This window comes from Mycteria americana, chromosome 2 (assembly GCF_035582795.1).
Source record: "Mycteria americana isolate JAX WOST 10 ecotype Jacksonville Zoo and Gardens chromosome 2, USCA_MyAme_1.0, whole genome shotgun sequence".
NCBI classification, from domain to species: domain Eukaryota; kingdom Metazoa; phylum Chordata; class Aves; order Ciconiiformes; family Ciconiidae; genus Mycteria; species Mycteria americana.
The window spans coordinates 38085958-38109398 of record NC_134366.1 but is presented as its reverse complement, the minus strand read 5'-3'; the positions used below and the strand labels follow the sequence as shown (position 1 = coordinate 38109398).

Here is a 23441-nt window from a genome sequence, read left to right as displayed (position 1 = left end):
GGTACCTGCTGAAGCCTGGGAAGTATATAATGCCAGTGTTTGCTCGGCGTGCAGGCGTTGTTCGCAAGTTGCTGCTGTTGCTCACTTGTAGCCAGCCCTGGCATGGCACGTCTGGGGAGCCTGCCCTCGCTGGAGATAGTATATAACCTTTCACACCCAGAGTATTTATTTGGTGTAAGAGCGAAGCCTGATAACAAGCTAAACACCGTAGCCAAATATCTATTTTGTTAGAGAATAGCAGGCGGATTGTTTCCAAGAATAACAGTGCGTCTTCGATATACCCAGAACGAAAGCTGTTACTATAACTGGCTTACTCAAGAGTAGGTGACCGAAATCCATCTCCTTCCTCACCAAAACAATTAGTGGCTCGAATTCCATATTTTCAGTCTGGCTTAGAATAAAAATACCAATGAGAATATTTTCAAAGAAGTTGAAACTGCGACTTCAACAAACACTGACTCTTCTGAACTGTTGTTTGAAGTATTCCTTAAAAAAAATAGGCAACAACCTGGAGCAGAACAGTTAATAATTTGAGAGGAACTCTTTCTGTCCTTTCACTCTCTGCATTCAGCACACTGCTCTCTGGCGTGGAAGGTCTGCTCAAAAGACCATTCATTTAAAATCCGGGCACAAATCACGTTTTACGTGTGTTTATTTAACCGCGCCAGGACAGAGGGAGCGAATCCCGCCAACCACCCCGTTGCTGAGAAGAGCCCCGGTGCCGGAGAAGTCGTCGCTTTCGCCAAATGCTGAACTTGGGGCAAAACTGGGAGGTTTGGAAAGGAGGAAAGGAGCGCTCCCGCCCGCGGAGGCAGGAGCAGCCTCGGGGGCTGTATCAGTCCCGGGAACAAAGGGGGGAATACAGTCGATACATTCCATAACGTTTACATTTTCCCGCGATTTTTTCTCAATTTTCCCTTAGAAGTAGTGACCTGGGCAAAGCACCCCGCTATCTAAAAGACACTGTTATAGACCTTTTAGAAAAACTAAGTCCAAGGCCGAGGTGAACTTCAGGTCACCGCGTCTAACAAATATGAAAATGTCGCCTGGTGAAGGGCACGCCTTGTTATTTAACAAAGACTGTCAATGTGTAAGATTAATAAGAAACAAAATGCACACGGTGTCACTTTTCGGTCACTTTGAAACTTGGGACAGCCTCGCATTCAAGAGGGGAAAGCTGGGGCTAAATATATTCAAAATGGTTCAAATCAAATTCAAACCAGGCTGCTAGTGCGATTCTTCCTCCTCCTACCGCTCTCGGTGGAGGATGCCCGGGCACGGAGAAAGGTTGACTTGAATTATTTATTATTATTATTATTATTATTATTATTATTATTATTATTACTACTACTACTACTACTACTACTACTATTACTATTACTATTACTGTTCTTGCTGTTATTATTATTTTCTCTTTCGGGGTAATTACGTTTGAGCCGCACATGTGGAGGGTAGCAGGAGTGCTTGCCTGTTTCACAGGAGAAAGGGGGATCCCCCTTTCCCCCCTCTTTGGGTATGTATGAGGTTGGCTCTTCTGGGTGCATGGGAATGGACTCTCTCCCTCTCAACTTAATTCCAGCGGGGTCCCCATCTCCTCCTCGGCCAGCCTCGGCCAGGAAACTCTCGCTCCTTTATTAACTGATTAAAGTCTCCTTCGCTATTAACTGATGAAAGTCTCCTTCGCCAGTGAAATAGAGCCTTTAGTCCTTCTGGAGAAATAAGGGAGCCGGCCTATTTTTCCTCTCCTTTTCTTTCTTTGAGAGCTTAGGATGATGCTACAAGTCTGTTAAAGGGAAGTACCGGGGAAAAAAAGGGTTTCTGAGATTGTTTATTACAGCCATAAATCTTGCAGTAAAATGTCGAAATGGCCGTGTGCAAGATAACACTTGGTGGTCTTGGCTGGGTTCTTGTTTATGATAACAAAACCACAAAGACATGGAACAGGCCTTTTGGAGGTCCTGCCTCAGCACATCTTCGCAGACTAATAGAACCACACGAAAAAAACAGACTTCAGCTGAGCAGCTCAGGTCACCTTGCAGATTTACTGTCGTATACAAAATTGCATCCTTCTCCCTGTAACCGAGAGCCAGAGCCTCACGGTAGAACGAAGCGCAGAGAAACAAGTATACTTTGAGATCTAATCACGGTAAATAATAGGAAACAGAGCCTGGTCAGCTCTCCCAATGTAGCGCTGAGCTTCCAACCCGAGACACCGCTTTTCGTTGCGTTTTACCGTGGCTTGGGAGCACGGCAGCCCTCCGCAGTGCTCCGGCCAGGGTGTCCCAGGACTTATGCCGAGAACAATATTTACGATAACCCGGTGTAATTCATCTGGTGCGGGCCAGCAGGTATTTGTACGTCGGTGTCTGCATGTGTGCATGGATCTCTTTAAGCCGGGAAAACGCTCTCTGCTCGTGGTGGACTTTGGGAATCTTTTATTTTTTACAGTCATGTAGGTGGGAGCTTTATTCTTTGACAACACGGGTTGATGCTGTTTTCTGGGTTTGTTTTTTTGTTGCGGTTTTCTTTTTTAATATAAATAAAACAATCTCCCCTTTCCTGTCAAACGTGTGTTGTTGAACAGTTGCGGCTGTCTCTGTGTGCGTGTGCGTAACCGCATTTCCTCTCCATGCAGAGTAAATAGAGAAACTTATCTATTACCCCAGTTAAAGAGTTCCATAGATGTGCTGTTGGAAATGAGTAAGTAAATGTGTTTTAACTCTCTTTACAAATTAGGCATTCGATAGGAGGAGGAAATGAGTGATTGTTTAGATAAGTACCCCAGTATACCCAAGTGCTGGAAATGTTCTAACATATTACAAGCCGCCTGCAACGTGCGTGCGTGCATGTGTGTGGATAAAATATAAATCGATACGATGTGTGTCTTGTTAGATAGAATGTATATTCAAATAGAATTTTATTGCATGTATCCATTATCTATAAAACTGCAAAAGACAATAATCTGAATTTAAACCAGGGTAACTGTTAATGTAATATCTTCAGGAGGGCAAGATCTAAAACGTATCATATTTACGCTTGATATATTAGATGTATTTTCCCATACCAGCAGATGAGATTACCCACTCAGCAATTATATTCTCGAAGGGTGCGGTAAACATTTCTCTGTGTTTATATGCTTTCCTGAAAAGGAGGAAAAAAAATCCGAAAAGTTCGCTTCTAACTCCGAATGTACCAGAGTAGCTGACGTTCAAGAAGTATTTTTTTCCCCTTAGAATAAGAGCGTAATTAGTTTCACCATCAAATTTCAATTACCTAAGGTCAGGGCGGTTGCCTCTTTTCCCTCTGAGCTGCGAATATCGTTAACAGTCTTAGTTTTAGCAAGGCAGAAGTGCCCGAGTGCCCTCTCCCTCCTACGCTGGCGTTTGCGAGTTACTTCTGCGAAGGCGCTAGCGATTTCTCGTGGAAATGAAAATTAAGAAATAAACCCCAGACTAGGCGTACCAAACCGAGGGACTTAAATTCTTAGTTTGGAAACCGCTCCTCTGCGGGGAGGGGTGCTCGCAGTGAGCCCTGCGACCGCCGGTAGAAGTATTTGATAGCGTCGGGTCCGCCTTCCCCTCTCTCCCTTCCCCCTCTCCTCCCCGTTATTTTCAGGCTCGCTGTATCACTCACACCCCGCAAGCCACTCGAGGACTCTCCTCGGCCTCCCCGCCACCTTCATACTAACTTTTGCATCTATTCCTCCGGTTAGCACGGCTTCCGAGGTGCAAAGGGCTAGCCCCAGAGCTCCCGGCCGCCCGCCGTCCGCAGCGGCGGGGCGCTGGGGGCAGAGCCCGGAGGGCTCCCGGTGGCCTGTGCCCGGCAGCCGCTGCCGCCCTCTGCCTGCGCGCAGCCCCGACTCCCGGCACTTGGAGATGGGTTTCTTTAAAAGGATTGTGCAACGCCTTGTGCAGCGCCTGCCTCCCCCTGGATCCCCCAGCTGGGCTGCGCTCCGCTTCCTCGCCCCGCTTCCTACGCTCTCCCGCGGGGGAACGGAGAAACAGAAAGTGCCGGGGGGGGGGAGAAAGCCTGTCAGAGCTGACTTAGTTTTATCTCGCTTGACACCGCGACCGCCGGACGCGGCCCGGGTCGGCGGGCGGGAGGAGCCGGGGATCCTGGTGAGGAGCGGACGAGGGGCGCGGGCGTCCGGCAGCCCCCGGCGGGGCGCTCCCTCGGCGGACAGCCGCCGCCCGGGGAGGAGGGGCGGCGGCGGCCCCCGCGGTGGGTCCGCGGGCGCGGAGCTGCCCCGCGGCCGCTCGCCTTCCTTCCATTTCCTGATCCGGGGTCCGCGGCCCCGCGCGGTAATTGGCGCTGGCGGTCAGGTGGTGACGGGGTGGCGGGGGGTGCGGGGGTGTGCGTGCCTGTGTGTGTTGTGTGTGTTGTAGGCGCTCCAGGGGTGGGAAGAGAGGAAGGGAGGGGAGTGCGGCAGGGAGGGGGGGAAGCTGGAGGCCCAAACTTTGGCAGCGGCGAGCACTTGACAGCAGCGGGAGGGGGGAGAGGGAGGGAGGGGAGGGAGGGGGGAAGGGGAGGGGCCTCGCCGAGCCCAGAAAAACGACAACGCGAGAAAAATTAGTATTTTTGCACTTCACAAATTAATGACCATGAGTTCGTTTTTGATAAACTCCAACTACATCGAGCCCAAATTCCCTCCCTGCGAGGAGTACACGCAGCACAGCGGCAGCGCCGGCAGCTCCGCCAGCTACCACCCGCACCACCCGCACCCGCACGCCCCGCCGCCGCCGCCGCCGCCGCCGCCGCCGCACCTGCACGCCGCGCACCCGGGCCCGGCGCTGCCCGAGTACTTCCCGCGGCCGCGCCGGGAACCGGGCTACCAGGCTCCTGCGGCGCCGCCGGGGCCGCCGGGGCCGCCTCCCGAGGCGCTCTACCCCGCGCAGGCACCCTCCTACCCCCAGGCACCCTACAGCTACAGCAGCGCCGGCAGCGCCGCCCCGGGCCCCGAGCAGCCGCCCCCGGGCGCCTCGCCGCCGCCGCCGCCGCCCGCCAAGGGCCACCCCGGCCCGCCCCAGCCCCTGCTCCCAGGCCATGCCCTGCAGCGCCGCTGCGAAGCGGCCCCCGCCGCCGGGGCCGGCACCGGGCCCGGCTGCGCGCTGCTGCCCGACAAGAGCCTGCCCGGGCTGAAGGGGAAGGAGCCGGTGGTCTACCCCTGGATGAAGAAGATCCATGTGAGCACGGGTGAGTTGCCCTTGCCAGGGGGAGGTGGGGATGCGCCTGCAGAGGAGGGAAGGGGGGAGGGTGCTCCCGGGGCCGGGACGGGTCCTTGCGTGTGTGGCTTTTTTTTTTTCCCTCCTTCTCCCTCCGCGTTTCCTAATAAAAAAAAAAAAAAAGTGAGAAACCTTTTGTATCCGGGGTCCTTTATCAAAAGATTTACGAGACGCCAAACTGTTAGGGCAGTAATTATAGCCCCCATAAATTTAATTGCCCTGCAGTGGCTCTGGGCCATGTGTCTTTGAAGCTTTTCTTCTAACCCAAATGCCCATCACCATTTTTTATTGCTCCTCGATTGTCCCCACTGTCGATAGGCTGTGAAACAATTTTTCTTGCCGTTTATGTATCTTATGTGAACCTGGTGTCAAGTTATTATATAATGATTATGTTCCATCGCTTTCCCCCCCCTCCCCGTCTCCCTTTCTTTCCCCTCCGCGTGTGTATGTGTGCCTCTGCGTGCACGTTTCAGTCAATCCCAATTACAACGGAGGGGAGCCCAAGAGGTCTCGCACTGCCTACACCAGACAGCAGGTCCTGGAGCTGGAGAAGGAGTTCCACTTCAACCGCTACCTGACCAGGAGGCGACGCATCGAGATCGCGCACACCCTCTGCCTCTCCGAGCGCCAGGTCAAGATCTGGTTCCAGAACAGGCGCATGAAATGGAAGAAAGACCATAAACTGCCTAACACAAAGATGCGCTCCTCAAACCAGTCCACACTGAGCCAGCAGTCCAAAGCACAGACACAGGGCCACCCCCATCCGCTCGATGGGGCTACACCCAACGCAGCCGCGCTATAAATACGGTTATTATTATTTTTTTTAATATATATATATATTTACCTATCTATTGGGGTTTTCCAGCTGCCCCGTGGTGGAGGCTGGTCGTTTGGACCAAACAACTGTGTAAAACAAAACAGGAGCAGGAAAGGAAGACGAGACGTGCCCAAGAACGGGCACATGTTTAAACCAAAACCCGGACGATTGTCTACATTGTATATAGATAATGGTTCCATGCCCGTCATTTTTTTTCTATTTATGGAAACGCTCTCTTGCCCTCGGTGTAAGAGAGGGCTGAATGCTGTCACGGACGAATTCTCTGTACCTAAGACGGACTCTTTTTTCTCTCTCTCTTTTTTTTTTTTTTTTTTTAGAGAACACTTTAAAAATAAAAGACGGTTAAAACAAAGCAAAGACCTCGTGAGACACTTGTGTAAGGCATTGACTTGAATAGCGCTGTTTCGTGGCGTGTTCGTGGATTTCCGTGTGCGTGTGTGTGTGTGAGGGTGCACACGCACGTATGCACACACACCAACACGGGAGAGAGAACGAACACGTCCACGGGCGGTTAAAGACTTACGAAAAATGTCCCCTTACGCTGTCTAAAGGAAAACGTTTTGTGTATCAAAGGTAACTTAACTGGTTCTAAGTGTAGCCCCCGCAGTAGCTGCGATCTATTAGTTTTTCTCCACATTCCCGATTGCATTTATTTAAAGAAATATCGCTATAAAGGCTGTTGCTGTCTTCATATTTGGCACCGTCTAAATCGTTTGGGTCCATGTACAATTTGTGGATTTTTGGTGTAATGTATAACAGTGCCAAATGCTGGTAATAAAGATTATTCTGTACAAAAGAATTAAACGCTTGAAACACAAGTCCACTCAGTGCTGTTTCATCCACCTTGTGCTTGGTTGGTGTTGGCACCGGGAATGGAAAACAACGGTTTGACGTGTTGTTTTAACTTGGATTCACCTTGTCAATAAGGTAATGGTTGCTTTAAATAGAGTGAAAAACGTCCTGACTCCTAATTGCCTGGCTGGGAAAAAGAGCGCTGCAGGACGAGGAAAGGTCTTGCTTCACTGTGTAGGTGAGTGGTATTCTCTTCAGCGGGCTTATGGCAGAATTAGTCCAGCTCTCCACTGCTGTCCGTACGACTATTTTCTGCTGCATTACAGAGAAACTGTGCTCCTACTGGGAGCCAGTAAGCTCCCATGACGGGTTTTGCTGGAGGAGAAGCCACACATGCTCCCCATGATAACACTTTAAATCTTTAGCCAGTCATGATTTATTTGTTCATTTTCGCCTGATTATGATTTCTCAGTTAGCTAGCACTTTCCAAGGGGAATACATGGGTGGTAACCTAAAGTTTCTCTAAGCTGCCTTTTCTGTTTCTGTTTCCTTTTATTTTCTTTTCAAGACTATTTTGAAATGTGTTGAGAAAGCCTCGGCAGAAACATGAATTTGGGTACTCTTCGAGAGGTTTATTTGACAGAGGTTGTTGAAACAACTGTGGCAAAATGGGGTTCAAGTGGTTCCAGCTCAGGCTGCGCATCTCGCTGCTTCCAGGCAGCTAAGGAGCGCAGGCAAAGCGGAGCTGCTGACGGGGAGCCTTGCTCAGGGCTTCCACAACAGAGACTAGTACTGAGCCGGGTAGGAAAAGGCTTGGAAAAAAACTCAAGTGCTAGTAAATCTTCCAGGGAAGGCCTGAAGGTCAAGACTTATTTCCTTACACAAATATATCCAAGAGGGATTTTTGGAATCAGTGCTTCTCTTCTCATGAGTGAGGCTGCCAGGACTGGGTGCATCATCACCCCCTGGGTGAGGTAGCACCAGGCCCCAGTGCTATGGCCAGCATCCCTGCCTGGCCAAGGAACACGGAGCGTCCCACAGAAAAACGTAACATGCCACTGGCAGAGCACGTTCAGCATCAGAGAGGTGGAGGTTGTAAATACCCTCAGCAAACACTGCTGTCTCCAAACCTGACCAAGGAGCAGGCCTGAAAAGCAGGCTTCCACTCACATATCTCTGTTTACTAAACCCTAAATTGCCAGCTGCCTCCTTATAGAGGGAGAATAATATAGCTGTAAGTGAGGTAACTACTATCTGCAAGCGTGTAACTCTTCGTTTTATTTATTGCTTGAGAATCCCTCAATATATTTAGAGCCAAAATTAGCACAACCGAGCAAAATTCCAGCTGAAATGTATTAACTGGCAATGCAGGATTTCTTTAGTGTGCAGCCTATGCGTATAAACTTGGTTTGCTCCCATTGTAAAGAGAAATGAAATCACGCTGCAAATAGCAATTTTAGTGAGAATCATTAATCACCTCCTACAATAAATACTTCTTTGTGATTCAACAGCGGTTCTGAAAGGCATTCTCTCGGAAAAGTCTGTGAAGACGCAAAGGATTTTCCTGGGACAAAAAAAAAAAAAAAAAAAAAAGTGGTCATGTGTAAAGACACAGCATCTTGGCTGTCTGCTAAAAAAATGTACACTCTCTTGCTGGAGATTGAACGGCGGACTGCAAAATACCCCATGGCAGATTATCGTCGTTTAAGGTAAATTTTCCGTTTTCCCCCCCTTCCCCCTCCGCCAGTGCTGGGAGCGGGATGCTGCTCCCGGGCTGGGAGCCCTCTGTTCCCCGTCCCATACCGCCCGTCTTTACAATAACTTCGAAAATTACATCGTCCAGTTTAAATTCTCGCATTGTGCTCCCTTTGCTAAGGCAACCGGGAGTTCACCGAGAGGACAAATTTTCTATCCCATTAATTGTTTTTTTTAGAGGAGCAGACTGACCCTTCAAACCCTTGACCTTTAAAGACAGTATTCTTTTTAATCCGGCACTTGGACCTAAATGTCTCTTTCCCCCCTCCCTCTCTCCCGGTCTCTCTCACACACGGATTTATCTGCTCTGGCCACAAAGGCGAGCGCGGCCCGAAACGCTGGAAGTGGAAGTTTGTCAATATTTCAAAGAAAGACCAAATCACTTCGGAGTCAATTTGCTGGCCGCAGGGAACGCCACGCCGTTAACCCCGGTACCCACCTCCCCTCCACCCACCAAGAAAAAGGCTCTTTTTCCAAGATCCCCCTCCTCGTTTCTCCTGCAAGCTCTTGCTATACCTGGTGTTTTATTACACGGGGAACTCAGCTGTGACAAGCGCCTTGTGGTATTTAATAACTAGAGCCACCCTGCATTGGAGGATTACCCAGGCCTGGGACTTTTTTTCCCTCCTTTCTTTTTTTTTCTTCAGGGTGCTTGCCGTCCCGTGCCCTTCTTGCCCAGTGTTTGCAAACGAGGAAGGGGTGGGGGGAACCCTCACACAGGCAGAGATCTTGACAGGTTTGCCGTGAAACTCCAACCCCCCCGCCCACCCCCTGCCCCGCGCTGGGGCCCGATCCGGGCAGCCCCGGGCCCGCCCGCCCTTCCCACACCTCCGCCGGAGCCGGCCGGGCGGCCCGGCCCCGGGGCCCCCGCTCGTCGTGGCCCCGGGGAGGCGGAGGCTCTTGCTGGGTGCGGAGCCTCACGGCCCGGCCGGGCCGCGACGAGCGGGGTGGGACCCCCCGGGGGTCGCCCCGAGGCCGTCCCCGCGGGCGCGGCGCTGCGCGGGCGCCCAAGCCCGGCCCACGCGGGTTGCGGTGGGGTCGGGGCTCCCCGCGTGGGCAGGGGAAGCTCCGCGGCCGCCTCCCCCCGGCCCCGGGCAGCCCTCCTGGCTCCGCCCGGGTCCGCGGACGGGCAGCGCTGACCCGCGGGGGCAGCCCGGGGAATGCCGCCCCGATGCTCCCCTGTCCCCCCGCCAGCAGCGCTCGGAGCTCCCCCCACTGCAGACAACGAGGATCTGGGTTCCGCTGCCTAATTTGGGGGGGCTGGGGGTGCAAAGCTGCCCCACCTCGCTGTGCAGAGCGGGACGAACCCGTGTTATTAATGCCCGAGCGCTCTCCCTAGAAACTAAGGAGCTGTCAAAGCCGGCAGAGATTAGGGGACCCAAGTACGAGGATCCCTGCGCTCGCAGATAAAGGTGTTGCGTCTGTTCTGGGGGAGATATTGAAATTTTAATCTTTAGGGTCACGTGACTCATTAAATAATTAATGCAGATAGTCAGGAATGGATCTGTGGCCGTCAGTCCTCACTAGGAGTGATTCTCTCAGAAGTGAAACTCAACTCCTTATTACTGGAGTTTGTTTTTCTTTCTTTCTTTTTTTTTTTTTCCCTTTAAAAAAAAACCCACCTGATTTATCTTGAAAGATTCTAAACTTCTTAAGCAAGCAGTAGGGTCTGTGTTGGTAAGTAGGTAGTGTGTATTTCTAGCTTGATGACTTTAATTGTTTGTGCTTGCTTTGTCTGCTGAGCATTTGCTTAACAAGTTTAATATTTAGAAATGTTAAATCTTTGTTTCAGCTGCCTTGTGGTCACATTACGGCTTTTGGTGATTAAGTGTTACCCAGGCAAACACATTTGATGATGTTCTAATTCACACTGTGGAAGGCTGGGTGCCACAGTGCAGGAGGACCTGCTTTGTTCAATTTTCCTGGCGTTAATAAATCACCGGCTCCTAATGCAGGGCCAAAAAAGCAATGGAAAGGCAGTGAGCATTGTAAAGGAAAAGTCATGGGCGAATTTCTCTATGACTCATTAGTCTGAACGATTTATGTACGAACTTAAAGTGCCTCAATGAATATTAGAGTTTGGGATAACAACAAATTAAAAAAAAAATGTCATGGCGTTTGTGAAGTGCTTTATTGCTACTTAGCAACTCTTTGAAGAAGCAGCATAGTTTGAAGGACTGTGGCAGTGTAAAATATGGTGGCGTGACTTAATAGCTCCAAAATAAATAACAGAAAGTCGCTGGCACCGTTTTCAGATACACGCTCCATATTTAACACGAGTGGGGCAGCCCAGTCACGACACGCTTGATCGATGATTATTGCCGTTTGTAACATGACTATTGATTAGGGATCAAAACGGCTAAGGTATGGGTTTGAGCCTAAAATGCCAGGGGGTTCCCCCTGTGCTGGAGCCGAGTGGAGGGAAGAGCAGAGCTAAGACCAAGCCCAGGCAGCAGCGCCCGGGCTCTGCCATTGAAGATTGAACTTTCCATTTTCTTTTGTGTTTGCCGGTAGATTTTAGCAGTCAGCGCTCTCAAATTTATGAGACGGCAATAAACAGCTTAGTAGGCTATTATTGCATGGTTTTATGTAGACTGGAGTTTAAATTTAAAATTATTAGCGTAATTACGGAACTGCTAAATTACCAAAGCAAAGTCTGTGCTCGAAAAGTTCTCCCAAGACAGACTTAATATTTCCAAGGCTCAGATGACACCCTTCTGCAAGAGCTGTGTTATTTAATTATTAGCATTTACATTTACTGACAATTTTAAGATGCGTTAGATAGCTTTTATTAGCGAGAATGAATACGGGGGGTACATTATTATATCTGACAAATTCATACGTAAACGTGATTCAGTAAGTGGTACGCGAATAATGTGACTATTGTCTTTTTGGATTGTGCAAAATTGTTTATTTTAGGGGAAGAGAAGCCGTCCAGTTTTTTTCGCTCCTTCAATGGCTTCCAGTGTGGTTAAAAAAAAAAATTAAAAAAAAAAGGCTTTGGGCCCGATCCCGCTTCAGTGAGGTCAATTGTTAGTCTCTTCTTGCGCTAGTGGTGGCAGGATCGGGCCCCGGCTAACCGTTTGAATAAAAGCCCAACCACAACCCGCCCCGCATTTAAACTGGAACTCTTCCCGCGTTTTATTCAGCAGAGATGAACACCACGACTTGTGTTTAATGTCTGTTCTTGATTAAATGATCCTAAACAAAGGTTTCCCAGAGGAAAATAAAGCAGACATTCATGTAACAAGAGTTTGGAATGACAATATTTCCAAACACTTGGAGACAGAAGGCATAGCTGTCTACGGGAAAAAAAAAAAAAAAGAAAAAAGAAAAACAACCAACAACCGCACACTTTTATTCCTCAGCTCCCCGTGCTCTTCACCCGGGTGGGAACCCACGCTCCGCGCCGGGAGCCCGCGCCCGCTCCATCCCTGCCCGCCCCGCGGCGGGGCTCTCCCAGCACGCCCGGCAACCCGTGTATTGCCTATGAAGGAGCAAAATACCTCCCCCTGCACTCCCCGGTAAGGCACTGTTTGTTGCTTGTTTACAGGGAGCCCCGAAAAAGAACCGCTGGGCTGGGGCGGTGGAAGCCCGGAGCGCCTCAGCCCGACGCTGCGCAGCTGGAGGAGGTAAGAGCCGGGAAGCGCCCGGGCTGCCGGCCGCTGCTTTTTTGTAAGCAAGCCATTTGCCTAGTACCTGCATGCAGAACAAGCCTGCTGGAATGAGATTTTTGTTGTTGTTGTTGTTGCTGTTGTGATAAATATTTAACCTAGCCGGAATTTTTTTCTGGATTGGCTCTATTCATCTTCCGTGGGTGGTGAATGCGCGTGTCCGGGCAGACAAAGAAGTGTACGGGACCTGAGTGATCGCCATCCTTATAAAGGCATTGGGGACAGGAAGGATGCAAAGTCATCTGAAGAGCGAAAGAGGTTGAGAATTTCTTTGTCCATTCTTAGCTCCTTCCCAAACCGAATGCATAAGGCGAAGGAGAGCGGGTTGGAGCCATTTCGGTGGTGAATGGCTCATCGCGGCTTGCTTGTTTGCCTCCTCCTCGAGGAGTTCCGCAGCCAGTCCTGCAAACGTGGAGTGCATGTGGGGATGTTAGGAAACCTGTTTTTTTGCCTGAGTGCATGCACCAGAATGGCTCGCAGATAAGTTTCGGGTGTTTGTCTGCCCTGGCCTGCTTTGCAGCGGGCGGAGGTCGGTGTTTGGTGGTTCAGAGTTGCTGGAGCCCTTGATGCGCTTGGTCCTTTTGGCAGGAGAAATGCAATGCTTTTCATGGTGACCATTTTCTTATGCCGGCCGCCGAAAGGGGAGGATTACATAGAATTAGCTCAAATTCCTGCTAGATTTACCTGCTTATTTTTGGACGCTGATGTACAATTAGTATATTTTACTACCTTTTAAAAGCGGCCATAAATTAGAGGACTACAAGGGCTCTTTGTGTTGGCTTAATGAGCTGCTTAAATCTTAACTACAAAAAGGCGCTGCAAATGTCTATTCACGCTTGTGTTAGGAAATTAAAAGCGAAAATACGGTACGAAGGAACCTTCCTCCGGTGGCATGTACCCACAGCATTGCGTGCAGAGATATTTGGGATTCCTAAACGGACCCAGCACTCGCAGACTCAGCTGACTCTGAGCAGAACTTCTCCCACAAGGGCACAGTCGATAGCTCTATTCTTTTTATCTGCTTGGAAATGATCAAAGACCAACTTTACCGCTATCAGACGCACAGATGTAGGTAAACAGCTCTGCGTCCCAGCAGATTTCAAATCTTTCGAGGAACCGAGGAAATAAGTACATGTATTGTATGGTGATTTCCATTCCGTCTCCACATGGGAGTGATAGGCTTACCTCTTAACACTTGGCATAAAAGTAAACTTGAAAGACAGTAAAAATTCTAAATCTAATTCTGTTGAAGGTAACTTTAAATAGCATTAATGCTAAGAGTGGCTATTAATGTCAGGGCTGGCACAAAGGGTCTCTCTTAATGAAGGCACGTTATGAACTCAGATCTGTTTGTTGTTACTGAGCCTGGAATTTCAGCTCAGCTCGAAGCCATGTGTATAAAGCACAGAAAAATCAGTAGCAGACCTGCTGATAAACTCCACATTTTTCTGATAGAAACCGTGTTTCGGGTCTCCAGATCATCGAGGTAATAAAACGCAATGTTGAATGTCCAGGAACAGGAACAAAGCAATATATGGGGTGGTGGGGGAAATCTAGCGTCTGCGACTCGCAAGGTAATTTGAATTTGTATTTGAAAACTCGTAATCACGATACTGGAGCAAAGAAAGCTTTCTCCAAAAGGGGCGGAAGGGAATAATTTTCAGCTGCGATCCAGGACAGCATAAAGTTAGGCAGACTCCCTCTTCGCCCTCCCAAAGCACACCCTGTGGAAGGTATTCACACGTCAATAAGTTACTTTTCTTAAGAATTAATTAGTTTCCCCACTACATACACGAAGTTAATTGTTAAACAGTAGTTTTAGCATTAACTTGACCATTAATACTAATAAAGTTGTTCATAGAAACAGGGTTTTGAAGCCAATAGCCATAGCTAGCGTTAAGGCATTTAAGCTGACTTATGATTGTGATTTATTGCTTTTGTAGTTTCTATTTGCTCAGGACTGTAACTTCTAAAGCCATCTTTCTGCTTTCGACGCAAAGCAGTCGATAACTTTTTACAACAGCCCCAAGAAAGACTCGCTCTGCTTTTTTCAACGTCTGCCCCATTCCCCATTAATTTCAGTTTCATTGTTGCAGAAGAACTTCTCTGTGTGTTTCTTTTACGGGATCTAAACGCACCGTATTTAAAAGAGACGTGAATCCGTCTCGAGTAAATACCAGCCTCGGTTCACGTCGAGTACGAGGGCTGTGGAGTTACCAGTCGTGCTGATAATTACAGACTTGGGCATGTCGTGTGGGGCTCATGCTCTCTCTCTTTCAAAGGTAGATAGTTTTTATTCCAGTTCTTAGTGAGGGATAATATACGTATACCCTGCTACTAGCTTAGTCACTTGCATATGAAAAATTGCAAATTCTTCCTCTGTTGTAATGTCACGCTGACTTTGCTGCAGTGTCCATTACTATGCACGGTTACTGATGGGTTTAAATTCCAGTGGCCCACTTTTACAGTCCAAGTGAGAGTATGTAACACTTGCCCATAACACTAAAAATCACCTTTAAAGAGAAATCTCCTTCCGTTCTGTTCAATGAAGTGCAGGTGAAACAGTAAGAGGGGATATGCAGTTAGCTGAAAGTTTTATCCGAGCTCATGGGGATGGTGGAAAGATTTAGGCATGGGTATATACATCCTGATGCAAAATGCTGGAGTCACAGAACTGGACCAGGATCACGTTAAAAGCGTGAACTATCTGATTTTCTTTGACTCCTTCCAGCAAAGTTATGTGAGCTGAGAGTTTCTTTTGTTTGTTTAGCTGATTGTGTCAATAGCACAAGTTAAACAATCTTACAGGGAAGATGTGGCGTGTTCACACAGAAGCGAAGTTGCCTGGCTCAGGGGCCGCATACAACTTTGCTCTTTTCTTTTTTTCTTACTTTTTTTCCTCTTAGGCAGAGAGCTCCCCCTCCCCAATTTTTTTTTTTTCATCGTTAGAAACCTATAATTTTGTGCATCACTCAAACTAGCTGTATAGGAAATGCGTAAGCACAGGTTTAACAGCAAGGTCCCAAAAGGTTTTGCAAAATTCAGAGCCACGCCAGTGAAGGAAGGTGTATTCTTCATAGTGTGTCACAAGGACAAAAATCAACTAGCCTCTTAGAAGAGACTCTTTTTTTGCCTTTGTCAGGTAATTATAGGTCTTTTTAGTTTCTACAGGAGCCCTGATGTAGTGTGTGGGAGTTGAGCAAGCCCTGTACAATGGCAGGGTAGAGGCGGCTGGGGGTGGGGGGGAGGCTGGTCATCGTCCCGTTTAGAAGGGGGCTGGAAATAATAGCATGAAGGTTTGGGCTTTCTTCGGGGGTTGCAGAGGACATGCGACGTGGAGCAGAGTGACGGGCCTGGGGAGCAAATGCCGGTTAATTAGGCTAAGTATCAAAGTGCAGCGTAATCCCATATTAGAAGAAGAATTCCTCTTACCTTCCAGTGGGCTTTGTGTAAAGAAATATTGGTGTGGGAGGAAAAAGAATCAAACCAGTCTCCCCCCCCCCAGTCATCTGCATCTCTTGGAATTTTTTTTTCCCCTCCCTTAAAACTCTTCTTTAACATATTGGGTTAAGGCTTTAAAAAGCAAAGGCTCGCGTTAAGAAACCCTGTTCCTTCAGTGATTCCCTATTTCAAATAAAAGGATTTAAGTTGACGTATGACCACGTGAGCACATAATACAGCGCATTATTGTGGCATTTGGAGTGGAGACCCGGTCTGGCTCCGTCTGCGATTACGCTTTTCCAGTTTCTGTTCAGAGCAAGCACTGCTTTCTATTATTTTTTTTTTCCTCCTGCCCCCATCACCGTCCCCGCAAGAGCTGGCCATTTCGCTGACAGCTTTCGTTCCTTATGGGAAGGTTATTGTCGAGCCGAGAGGACGAAATGCTTCGTTAGAAAGGATGGATTTTATTTTAAGGTATTTCCGTTGATTGTTCATTTATGTGGTGAGTTATTGCTGTTCGAGGCAAAGGTCAGTGGCAGCGGCTGGAGTGAGTGCGGGTGTGTGCGTGCGGGTGTGTGCGCACCCGGAGCCAGGCTGCTTCCCCCTTTGTTTCAATTTGCTGCGGTAAATATTCAACTCTCCCCTCGCAGAGAGCAGAGCTGGGAGAGTTTGCTGCTTTATTTATTTTTCTCCATAGAGATCCCACACTGCTGCTGCTGATGGCCAGCTGCCTCAGCTCCAGCCCCTCGATTGCCATCTTATCATTATTTATGATCGGCTAGAGATGGGAAGCCTCTTTTATTGTCGTGTTTGGATTTTCCCCCCCCGTAATTTTATGTTATTATTTTATTTTATTTGTGTGTTTATTTATTTATGTATTTGGGGAAGTCGGAGAAAACGATGCGGGGGGGGGATGCTCCTCGGTCGGGGTCGTGCTCGAGTGTGCGGCGGCGGCGGCGGTTGTTGTTTTATGGGTGTTTGTCCGGCCGCTGCCGCCCCGTAAATCGATGAGTATGCGATCGTGCTGCCATTTTATTTATGATGCTTTAGTGGTACTTCGTTTACCGTGCGCGGAGGGCTGCATGGGCGCTCAGCTCTGTGGCAAAGCTTCCCCTTCCCAAATGAGCCAAGGGGGCTCCTCTTTATGTCTCCGCGGTGAGAAGGAGCCGAACCAAGAGCCAGCCATGGCTTGTAACAATAAATCAGCCTTGGAAATGTGGGTTTTTTTGCCTCTCTCTCTGAATGGGGATCTGGAAAGCGAGAATAAAAAGGGGAGGAGTGGAAATTATCTTCTGGGAGAACAGCTACTAGTCCTAAATTCATAGCCATACCTTCGTTTACATAAATATAGATATATCCGTACGTATAAATACGGAAGTATTCGCATATACTTAAAAATACGTGTGCGTAGCTATGTATAAAGCATGCACTTGAAATGACGAAAATGAAAGATTGCTTGGCTATCCAAGGAGGGCAAAATGCTCCATAAAACGACATTTCCCCGCTGCGTCCCGGCTTTGGGAAAGGTCGGAGCGCTGGGGCTCACTTTCCTCCAGTTCGCTCCGCGCCTCTCGCCTATTCCTGCTGTACCATTTTGTGCCCACTTACCGGGGGCTTGCAATTACTCATCTTCTAAGGGGTCAGAAAGAGAGGGAGAGAGGAAGAAAAGCGAAGGATTATAAAAACTCCGCCGAAAACAACAACAAAAAAGGTGATTTCCACTCGGAACTCTTCGCGGCCGTTCTGCAGAGACCTGCAGGGTGGAGATGCCGGGGCGGTTTTCTCGCTTTCCTGCTCTTTAACCCGCTCTCAGAGCAGAACTGACCCAAAGAAATGCTATTTCCCCTTCTCGCCATACTGAAGCACGTTGTCCTTTCTTAGACCCGGCGTCTCTCTTCGGCGAGGGGAGGAGAGCTGTTTCACTCCCAGCTGTGTGTCTAAAAGCCAAGGTTGGCTTTGCCGTATTTTGAAATGGGCCAAAACGCGCCTCAAAAATAAAGTGCAAGCTTTAATTGCAGCTCAATTACTTGGCAGCGTTTCCTCTGATTTATGACCCAGTTCGGATGCATATTGACCCAGTTAAAACACTCATAAATAATACAGTCTTGCTCTAGAGCAACAGAAAGCAAGAAGAGTTTTGGAGAAGAGGGGGATTTCGGCGAGTTGTGTCAATAACCTCGGTCTGCTAGCAGATAGCAAAGAGTCCGTTGCCATTCTTTAGTGTTAAAGAATATAAACAATAATTCAGATTAACCATGGATTGCTTCGATAGTCCAGTCCTTCTCTAAGGCAGCTAATATCCCCTCCTAACTCTCTAACAGGCATCGCTTCCACAATTGGTCCCCTTCTCCAGCAACTCCCCGCCTTGCTATTTCATCCCTAAGAGATGCCCCAAAAATCAGCCTTGAATTATGGTGCTGCCTGCTTCCATTTCGGAGCATCGAAGGGCAAAGCGCTTTACAGGCATTATTTTATTCGGAAACGAAGAGTAATTCCATGAAAGGAGGGGAGTCCCGCAGAGTGGGACCCTTCGGGAAGAAAAGGCAGCTCATTTCTGACCCGGGAATCGGCCCCAAACGCTGCCGGTTCCTCCTCGAGCTGAGCCCTATTGCTCCCTCCGCGGAATGGAGCAGAAAGAAAATATTCGGCCTCTGGGAGGGAAAGACAGATAAAAGCAGCGGGGATCTGTGCGTTGGGACACTTATCCCGACATCATAGGAGACATTAAGAAAAAATAATCATCTTCTCATGTTTAAAATGACCTCTTTGGGGAGAGAGGGGGCGTGGGGAAACGGGACTAATAGGCGAAATCTCGCAAAATACTCTTTGCAGGCAGTAAGACGACTGGAGGAAACACTTCAGTATTCCTACGAACCACTTCGGTTCTCACGATTCAAGTCCCTTGCAAATCCCTTCAGTTTGAAAAAGACCCCCTCCCCCCGCCCCGTCCCCGCTCTTAAATACAGACATGGAGTCAGAACATCCCGCTGGAGATCGCTCCAAAGTTTAAAGGCGCTCCGAGGAAAAGATCGCCCAGGCTTTCGGCAGGGCTCCCCAAACCGGCAGGCTCCCCGGCGTCGGCGGGTTTCTGCAGTCCCCAGCTCTCTCTCCCCGGCCAAATCCTCCTCTCCAGTCCGGGGGGTCCGTCGGGGTGCAGCGCTGCCTCTCGCTATTTTGTCGGGCAAGAGGGCGAATGGCAGATCAGCAGTTTCAGAAGAAAGTGTGGGGTTGATTATTGACTAAAAGACTTTTTTCTTCCGTTGCAACATTCAAGGGGTTGTTTGAAGCAAAACGCATACGCGGGATTTTTGCCTCTCCTCTCCTCCTACGCTGCCCGCTTCCCCTTTCATGTGGTGCCTTCTCACTTATGCCATAAGGAGCAAGTGTTTTCTGTTTTAGTGCTCTGTTTACAGCTTTGGTGCATGAAGTCATAAATCTTGCATAGCCATAAATGACAAAAACCATTGGTATGCGTAAGAGGCCACCCCAGCCTTATAGTGCTTTTTATTTCTCGCTTCCCCCTCGCTTTGTTTGTGCTTTAAGATGACGCCGGGCTCCCTCGTGCTTTAAACGGACTAGTTATACTTTTAATGCCTTAATTAACGAAGTAACGTCAAATTTACACCTAGGCATTATTCACAGCCTCCACTTAATGCACAGAGCCCATAGTCCAGCTACCGTCTGCCAGAGGGGCAGGGGCTGCAACTTTATTTAAGTTCTCGTTTGTGCCGTCGCTGCCGTGTTTCTGTTGCAGGGGAAGGGGGGACACGACCACCCCCAAAGCCCGGGGCGCTGGAGAAAGAGGCGAGCGCCTTCCTCAGCGCTGCCGAGGAGCCGGGAGGCGAAGGCGAGCTGTGCGGCGGCCGGGCCCGCGTCCACGCGGGACTGCCGCCCACGCGTCCCCACGGGGGGCTGCGGGCACCCCGACCCGCCTGTGCGGCACATGTCCGTGTGTGCGAGCGCCTCTGTGCCCGTCCCGGGCGCGGGGGATATTTGGGGGGCGGGGGGGTGTCCCTGTGTACATCTGTGTGTGTGCGCGCTCACGCATGCATGAGTTAATAATTAGTAACCCTAATGATTTCCAGCGTGGCTCTGAAAGCATTGCCCAGAGCGGGGATCCTGGTGGGCTTCGGTTGGCTCTCCGGACCCAGGCCCGGCTCTCCGGGCTTTGCTCCCCTCCCCGGGACTCAGCCGGGGTTTTGCGGGGCGTCCGGCGGCGGGGAGCGGCAGAGGGGCTATTCCGCAGCCGCCCCCCAAGCCCACCGGTAAGAGGGGACAGAGCCGAGCCCCCCCGGCAGCACCCCCGGAGGCTGGTGAGAGCGACCCTTTGTGAGCGCCGTTTGTCTTCATTAGCATAATTTTCCTGGACTCCGGTGACGCCCGGGTGCGGGGGGGCCGCACTCCTTCACTGCCGCGCTCCTCCGCTCCCTCCCCAGCCCCCACCCTGCCCCAGGCTTCCCCAGGCGGCCGCCTTTCTTTCTTCCTTCCCTTTTTTTTTTTCTTTTTCCTTCTCCCCCCCCCCCCTCCACTCCCCCCCACCCCCCTTTCTCCTTTCCTCTCTCTCCTTCCCTTCCCAGAGCAGCCCTGGGAAACATCCCCGTCCTCCGTGCCCCGCGCAGGGGGAGCCCGGCACGCCGGGGACCGGCTCGGGGCAGGGTGGGCAGCCTGAAGCGGGAGGGGAGCGGGGGAGGCGGGTGTCCGGAGCAAGCGTCCCCATCCCGTGCGGGGCAGGGCTCGCCCCTCCCGGCCGGGGGGTGCCGGGTGCGGAGGAGCTGAGCCGGTGCCCACCCCGCGGCCGCAGGGACCGGGCAGGGGCAGACAGCCCCTGCTCCCTGGGGTGTGCCGCCTCCGAAAAAAAAAAAAAAAAAGAGAGAGAGAGAGCGCGAGCATGCTGGCTTCCGCCTCAGTCGTCAGAAGTTAAGGTAAGCAGGCCACAAATACGCTGCTATCAGTCGTGAATGGCGGAGTTTATGTCCCAGTGATTTATGACCGTAGACTTAAATGTCGGTTCAAGAAGAGTTCACAAGCTGGGGCTTCCTTCCAGGCAGTGACTGATACCCTTACACTTCGTGTTCAGGCAGCTCTCTCTCCTCTCCCCCCCCCTACCCCCCTACCTTCTCTCAACTTTGTCTTTATCTTTCAGGAAATCTTTCAGGGGGGCTGCCTGGTTTTTCGTCCTACAGTCAGAGTTTGGGGCTCGGCTGGGAGTTACAGGGCAAAGATCTGGTGTGCTTGGGAAGGGGGGAGGCGGAGGGAAGGAGAGGGTAGGGAGAGCTGAAGTGGGGAGTGGGGGAAACGGGGGGGACGCCTCCCCCAAGCAGCTTTCATCTGCTGTCTCCGGGCTGTCTGGGTGGGGGGAGAGAAGTTGGCAAAGGGCTGAGAGGTGTATGGCACAAATGGAGATGGAGCCGATTAAATGGGCACTGGAAAAACTGGGGGCCCAACCGTGTTTGTGAGACCTGACCTTTTGTCTCCGAGGGGGAGGAGAGCTCTTCCCATCCCAGGCACCGGCTGGGGCGGCAAACTTTCTCCCCCCTCTCCCGTTAGGACGCTGTTATTATCGTGATCGTTGTCGCTCTTAATCCCGCTATTCCCGCTTTCGCCAGGAATGGTCGGGCGCTCCTCAGGTTACCCGCGCTTCTCTATAACTTTGTAGGAAGTGATTAACTTGGCGAAGCCAAAGGCGGGAGCTGATTTTTTTTTTCTCCCCCCCTTGCTGGCAGGCGGCCGAAGCTTCAATAATATTTTGCCTTCCGAGTGAAGTTGCCTATTGTCTGCGGGCAGGCGGCTGCGGGAACAGCGGCTCCGCATCCCCGCTCGGCCCTGCCCGTCCTGCCTGGGCCAGCAAACTTCCAGGCGGCCAGGGGAAGGCGAAATATTTGATGTCGCGATCACGAAAGGCGGGTGCCTTTGTAAAATCACTGCTGGCTCGTTATTTCCTCTTTCTCCTCTGGTAGTGGTGTCTATATTCTCTCTTTCAAAGGAATTGAGAAAAATCACACCAGGCCTCGATAGCATCAGGAAAGAGAGGCGAGGAGCTGGAAATTGTGTGCGCGCCTCAGATCTCCATCAGTTTATTAGCTTAATAACATCCCAAAGAGCTTGATTAGTGCAATAACAGGGTAGCCGCCCTGCTGTAGGTGTGTTACCTTCATTTCGTTACGATCTAACAAAGGGAATACTGTTTTCTAAGAACTTGTATAACTTGAAAGGTGTAGAATGAGCTCGTTTGGTGCATGTGTTGTGTAAGGCTTTTCGCCCCTAAGCATTTGTCCTCGTTAGATGTTTGGGGGGAAAATATCCAGCTGCTTAAGTACAAGGGAAAGTGGCAAAAGAAACGAGAGCTCTTCTGATGCGAAAAGACGCGGTTGTTTGTCAGCAAGGGGGTAGGGAGGCGGTGAGGAACACACTTTAGTTTCTGAGAACAATGTGAGTGCATGTGGAAAGAGCTCCTAGAGCGGACATTACGCACAGGTCTCTCTCATTAATGCGGGCGGTTCTTTAATTGGTTATTTTCAGGCAGGTAACCACTAGACTTTAATCTGAGGGGAAAAAAAATCCCAGAAAGAAAGAAGGACGGGGAACAAAAAGAGAGGGGGGGGGAAAGGGATTCGCCCGGGCAGGAGAAGCATTCTCTGGGTTTGTGTCCACCGTCTCCCTAGCCAAGTGACCCTCATACATCAAATTACATAGCAGTTTCCAAGACAGAACCTATTATCGCTAAGTTGGAAGGAAAGTTCAAGCCGTGGTCATGGAGATGAACGCTGGTTTTTCAGGTTCCTGGTGTGTTTTTTTCCCCCAATCCATCATGTTTTAACAGGTAGGATCTGGCTGATTCCACGAAAAGTTAGTGTCTTGAAAATAACTGCTGAAAAAAACAAACCAACCCCCGCCAAAGCGCCCAACTTGCCCCTGCTGGCCTCGCTGAAGGGGCTTCGCGCGGCGCCGGGTGCAGCTGGGGCTCCAGACCCGCTCGCGGGTGGGAGGTGGCGCGGGGGCTGCGTGGGGCGGCCCCAGCCGCGCTCCGGGGCCGAGCGGGAGCCGCTGCGGGCGGCGGCCGGGGCTCGCCCGGGCAGAAACCGCTGCTGCCGGGGTGCGTGACCTGGGCGGCTCGGGGCGGTGTGCGAGCACGGAGGGGAGAAGGCGCTGGCTTTGTTTATTTTCCTACCGAGCATTTCACAGACAAGCCAAAATCCGTCACTTGGGATCGGGGTGTGTAAATCTCCTCGGCTAGGAAACCTTTCCACCCCGCTCCTGCCACCTGCCACACGTAGACAGGAACAATCTCATGTATTTCTTTGAAGTTGTGTGGAGAGCCACAACCTGGAGAGAAAGGCTAAAAATAAAACGACGCCGGTTACAGGAGAGGGTTTGATCCTAGAGCTGGAACGAAGGAACAGCCCAGCCCCTTCGCATTACTGATTCCTCGATCACCCTTATCTCAGAGACTGGTATTAAAACAGCCTCTCAGTGATAAACGACCAACCCCCTTGCCGTGTGGTGCCCTGCTCTGTTTCTTAAGAAGAAAGACAGAAAAAACCCTAGAAAGCCCCTATCCCCATGCAGCAAAGCGCATATTCGTAGCTGCCAGTAAATCCAGGCAGCTTTTATATCGAAATGCTCTGTGCCTGAGGCCAAGTCATGCTGCTAAATATTGCTGACCACTTTTTCTTTTATGGCTTTCATGTCACTTAGCTATTGAAAGTAAGATGGATTTGT

At 50.3% G+C, this 23441-nt stretch overlaps 2 protein-coding genes and 1 long non-coding RNA gene across 5 annotated transcripts in view; 2 read left to right on the top strand and 1 right to left on the bottom strand.

Annotated features, from left to right (window-relative positions):
- Nucleotides 1–23441, top strand: part of HOXA3 (homeobox A3) — a 32841-nt gene that overhangs the window by 5650 nt on the left and 3750 nt on the right. Inside the window, exons 2-3 of one of the 3 annotated variants that reach the window (XM_075493039.1) lie at nt 8364–8561; nt 11976–12239. The gene's annotated coding sequence lies outside the window, so the exon portion shown is untranslated. Of the gene's footprint in view, nt 1–8363; nt 8562–11975; nt 12240–15744; nt 16197–20245; nt 20645–23441 lie in introns of those variants that run through there. The other 2 variants (XM_075493038.1, XM_075493040.1) reach the window with 2 other exon arrangements.
- On the top strand, nt 4071–6868 carry HOXA4 (homeobox A4). The gene is made up of 3 exons (XM_075493037.1): nt 4071–4118; nt 4574–5193; nt 5696–6868. Exons 2-3 carry the CDS (start codon nt 4596–4598, stop codon nt 6022–6024), a joined length of 927 nt encoding a protein of 308 aa, XP_075349152.1. The 5' UTR covers nt 4071–4118; nt 4574–4595; the 3' UTR covers nt 6025–6868.
- On the bottom strand, nt 12041–16131 carry LOC142405513 (uncharacterized). Its single transcript, XR_012774213.1, has 3 exons — nt 15714–16131; nt 14420–15634; nt 12041–14005 (listed from the first exon to the last, which is right to left on the bottom strand). It is a non-coding gene; the product is annotated as an uncharacterized LOC142405513 (long non-coding RNA).

Bases quoted from the DNA above. Each gene is read 5' to 3' on its own strand.
- HOXA4 (XM_075493037.1), top strand. From the start codon at position 4,596: ATGACCATGAGTTCGTTTTTGATAAACTCCAACTACATCGAGCCCAAA. The intron at 5,194-5,695 runs GTGAGTTGCCCT...TGCACGTTTCAG, and splicing joins GAAGATCCATGTGAGCACGG to TCAATCCCAATTACAACGGA.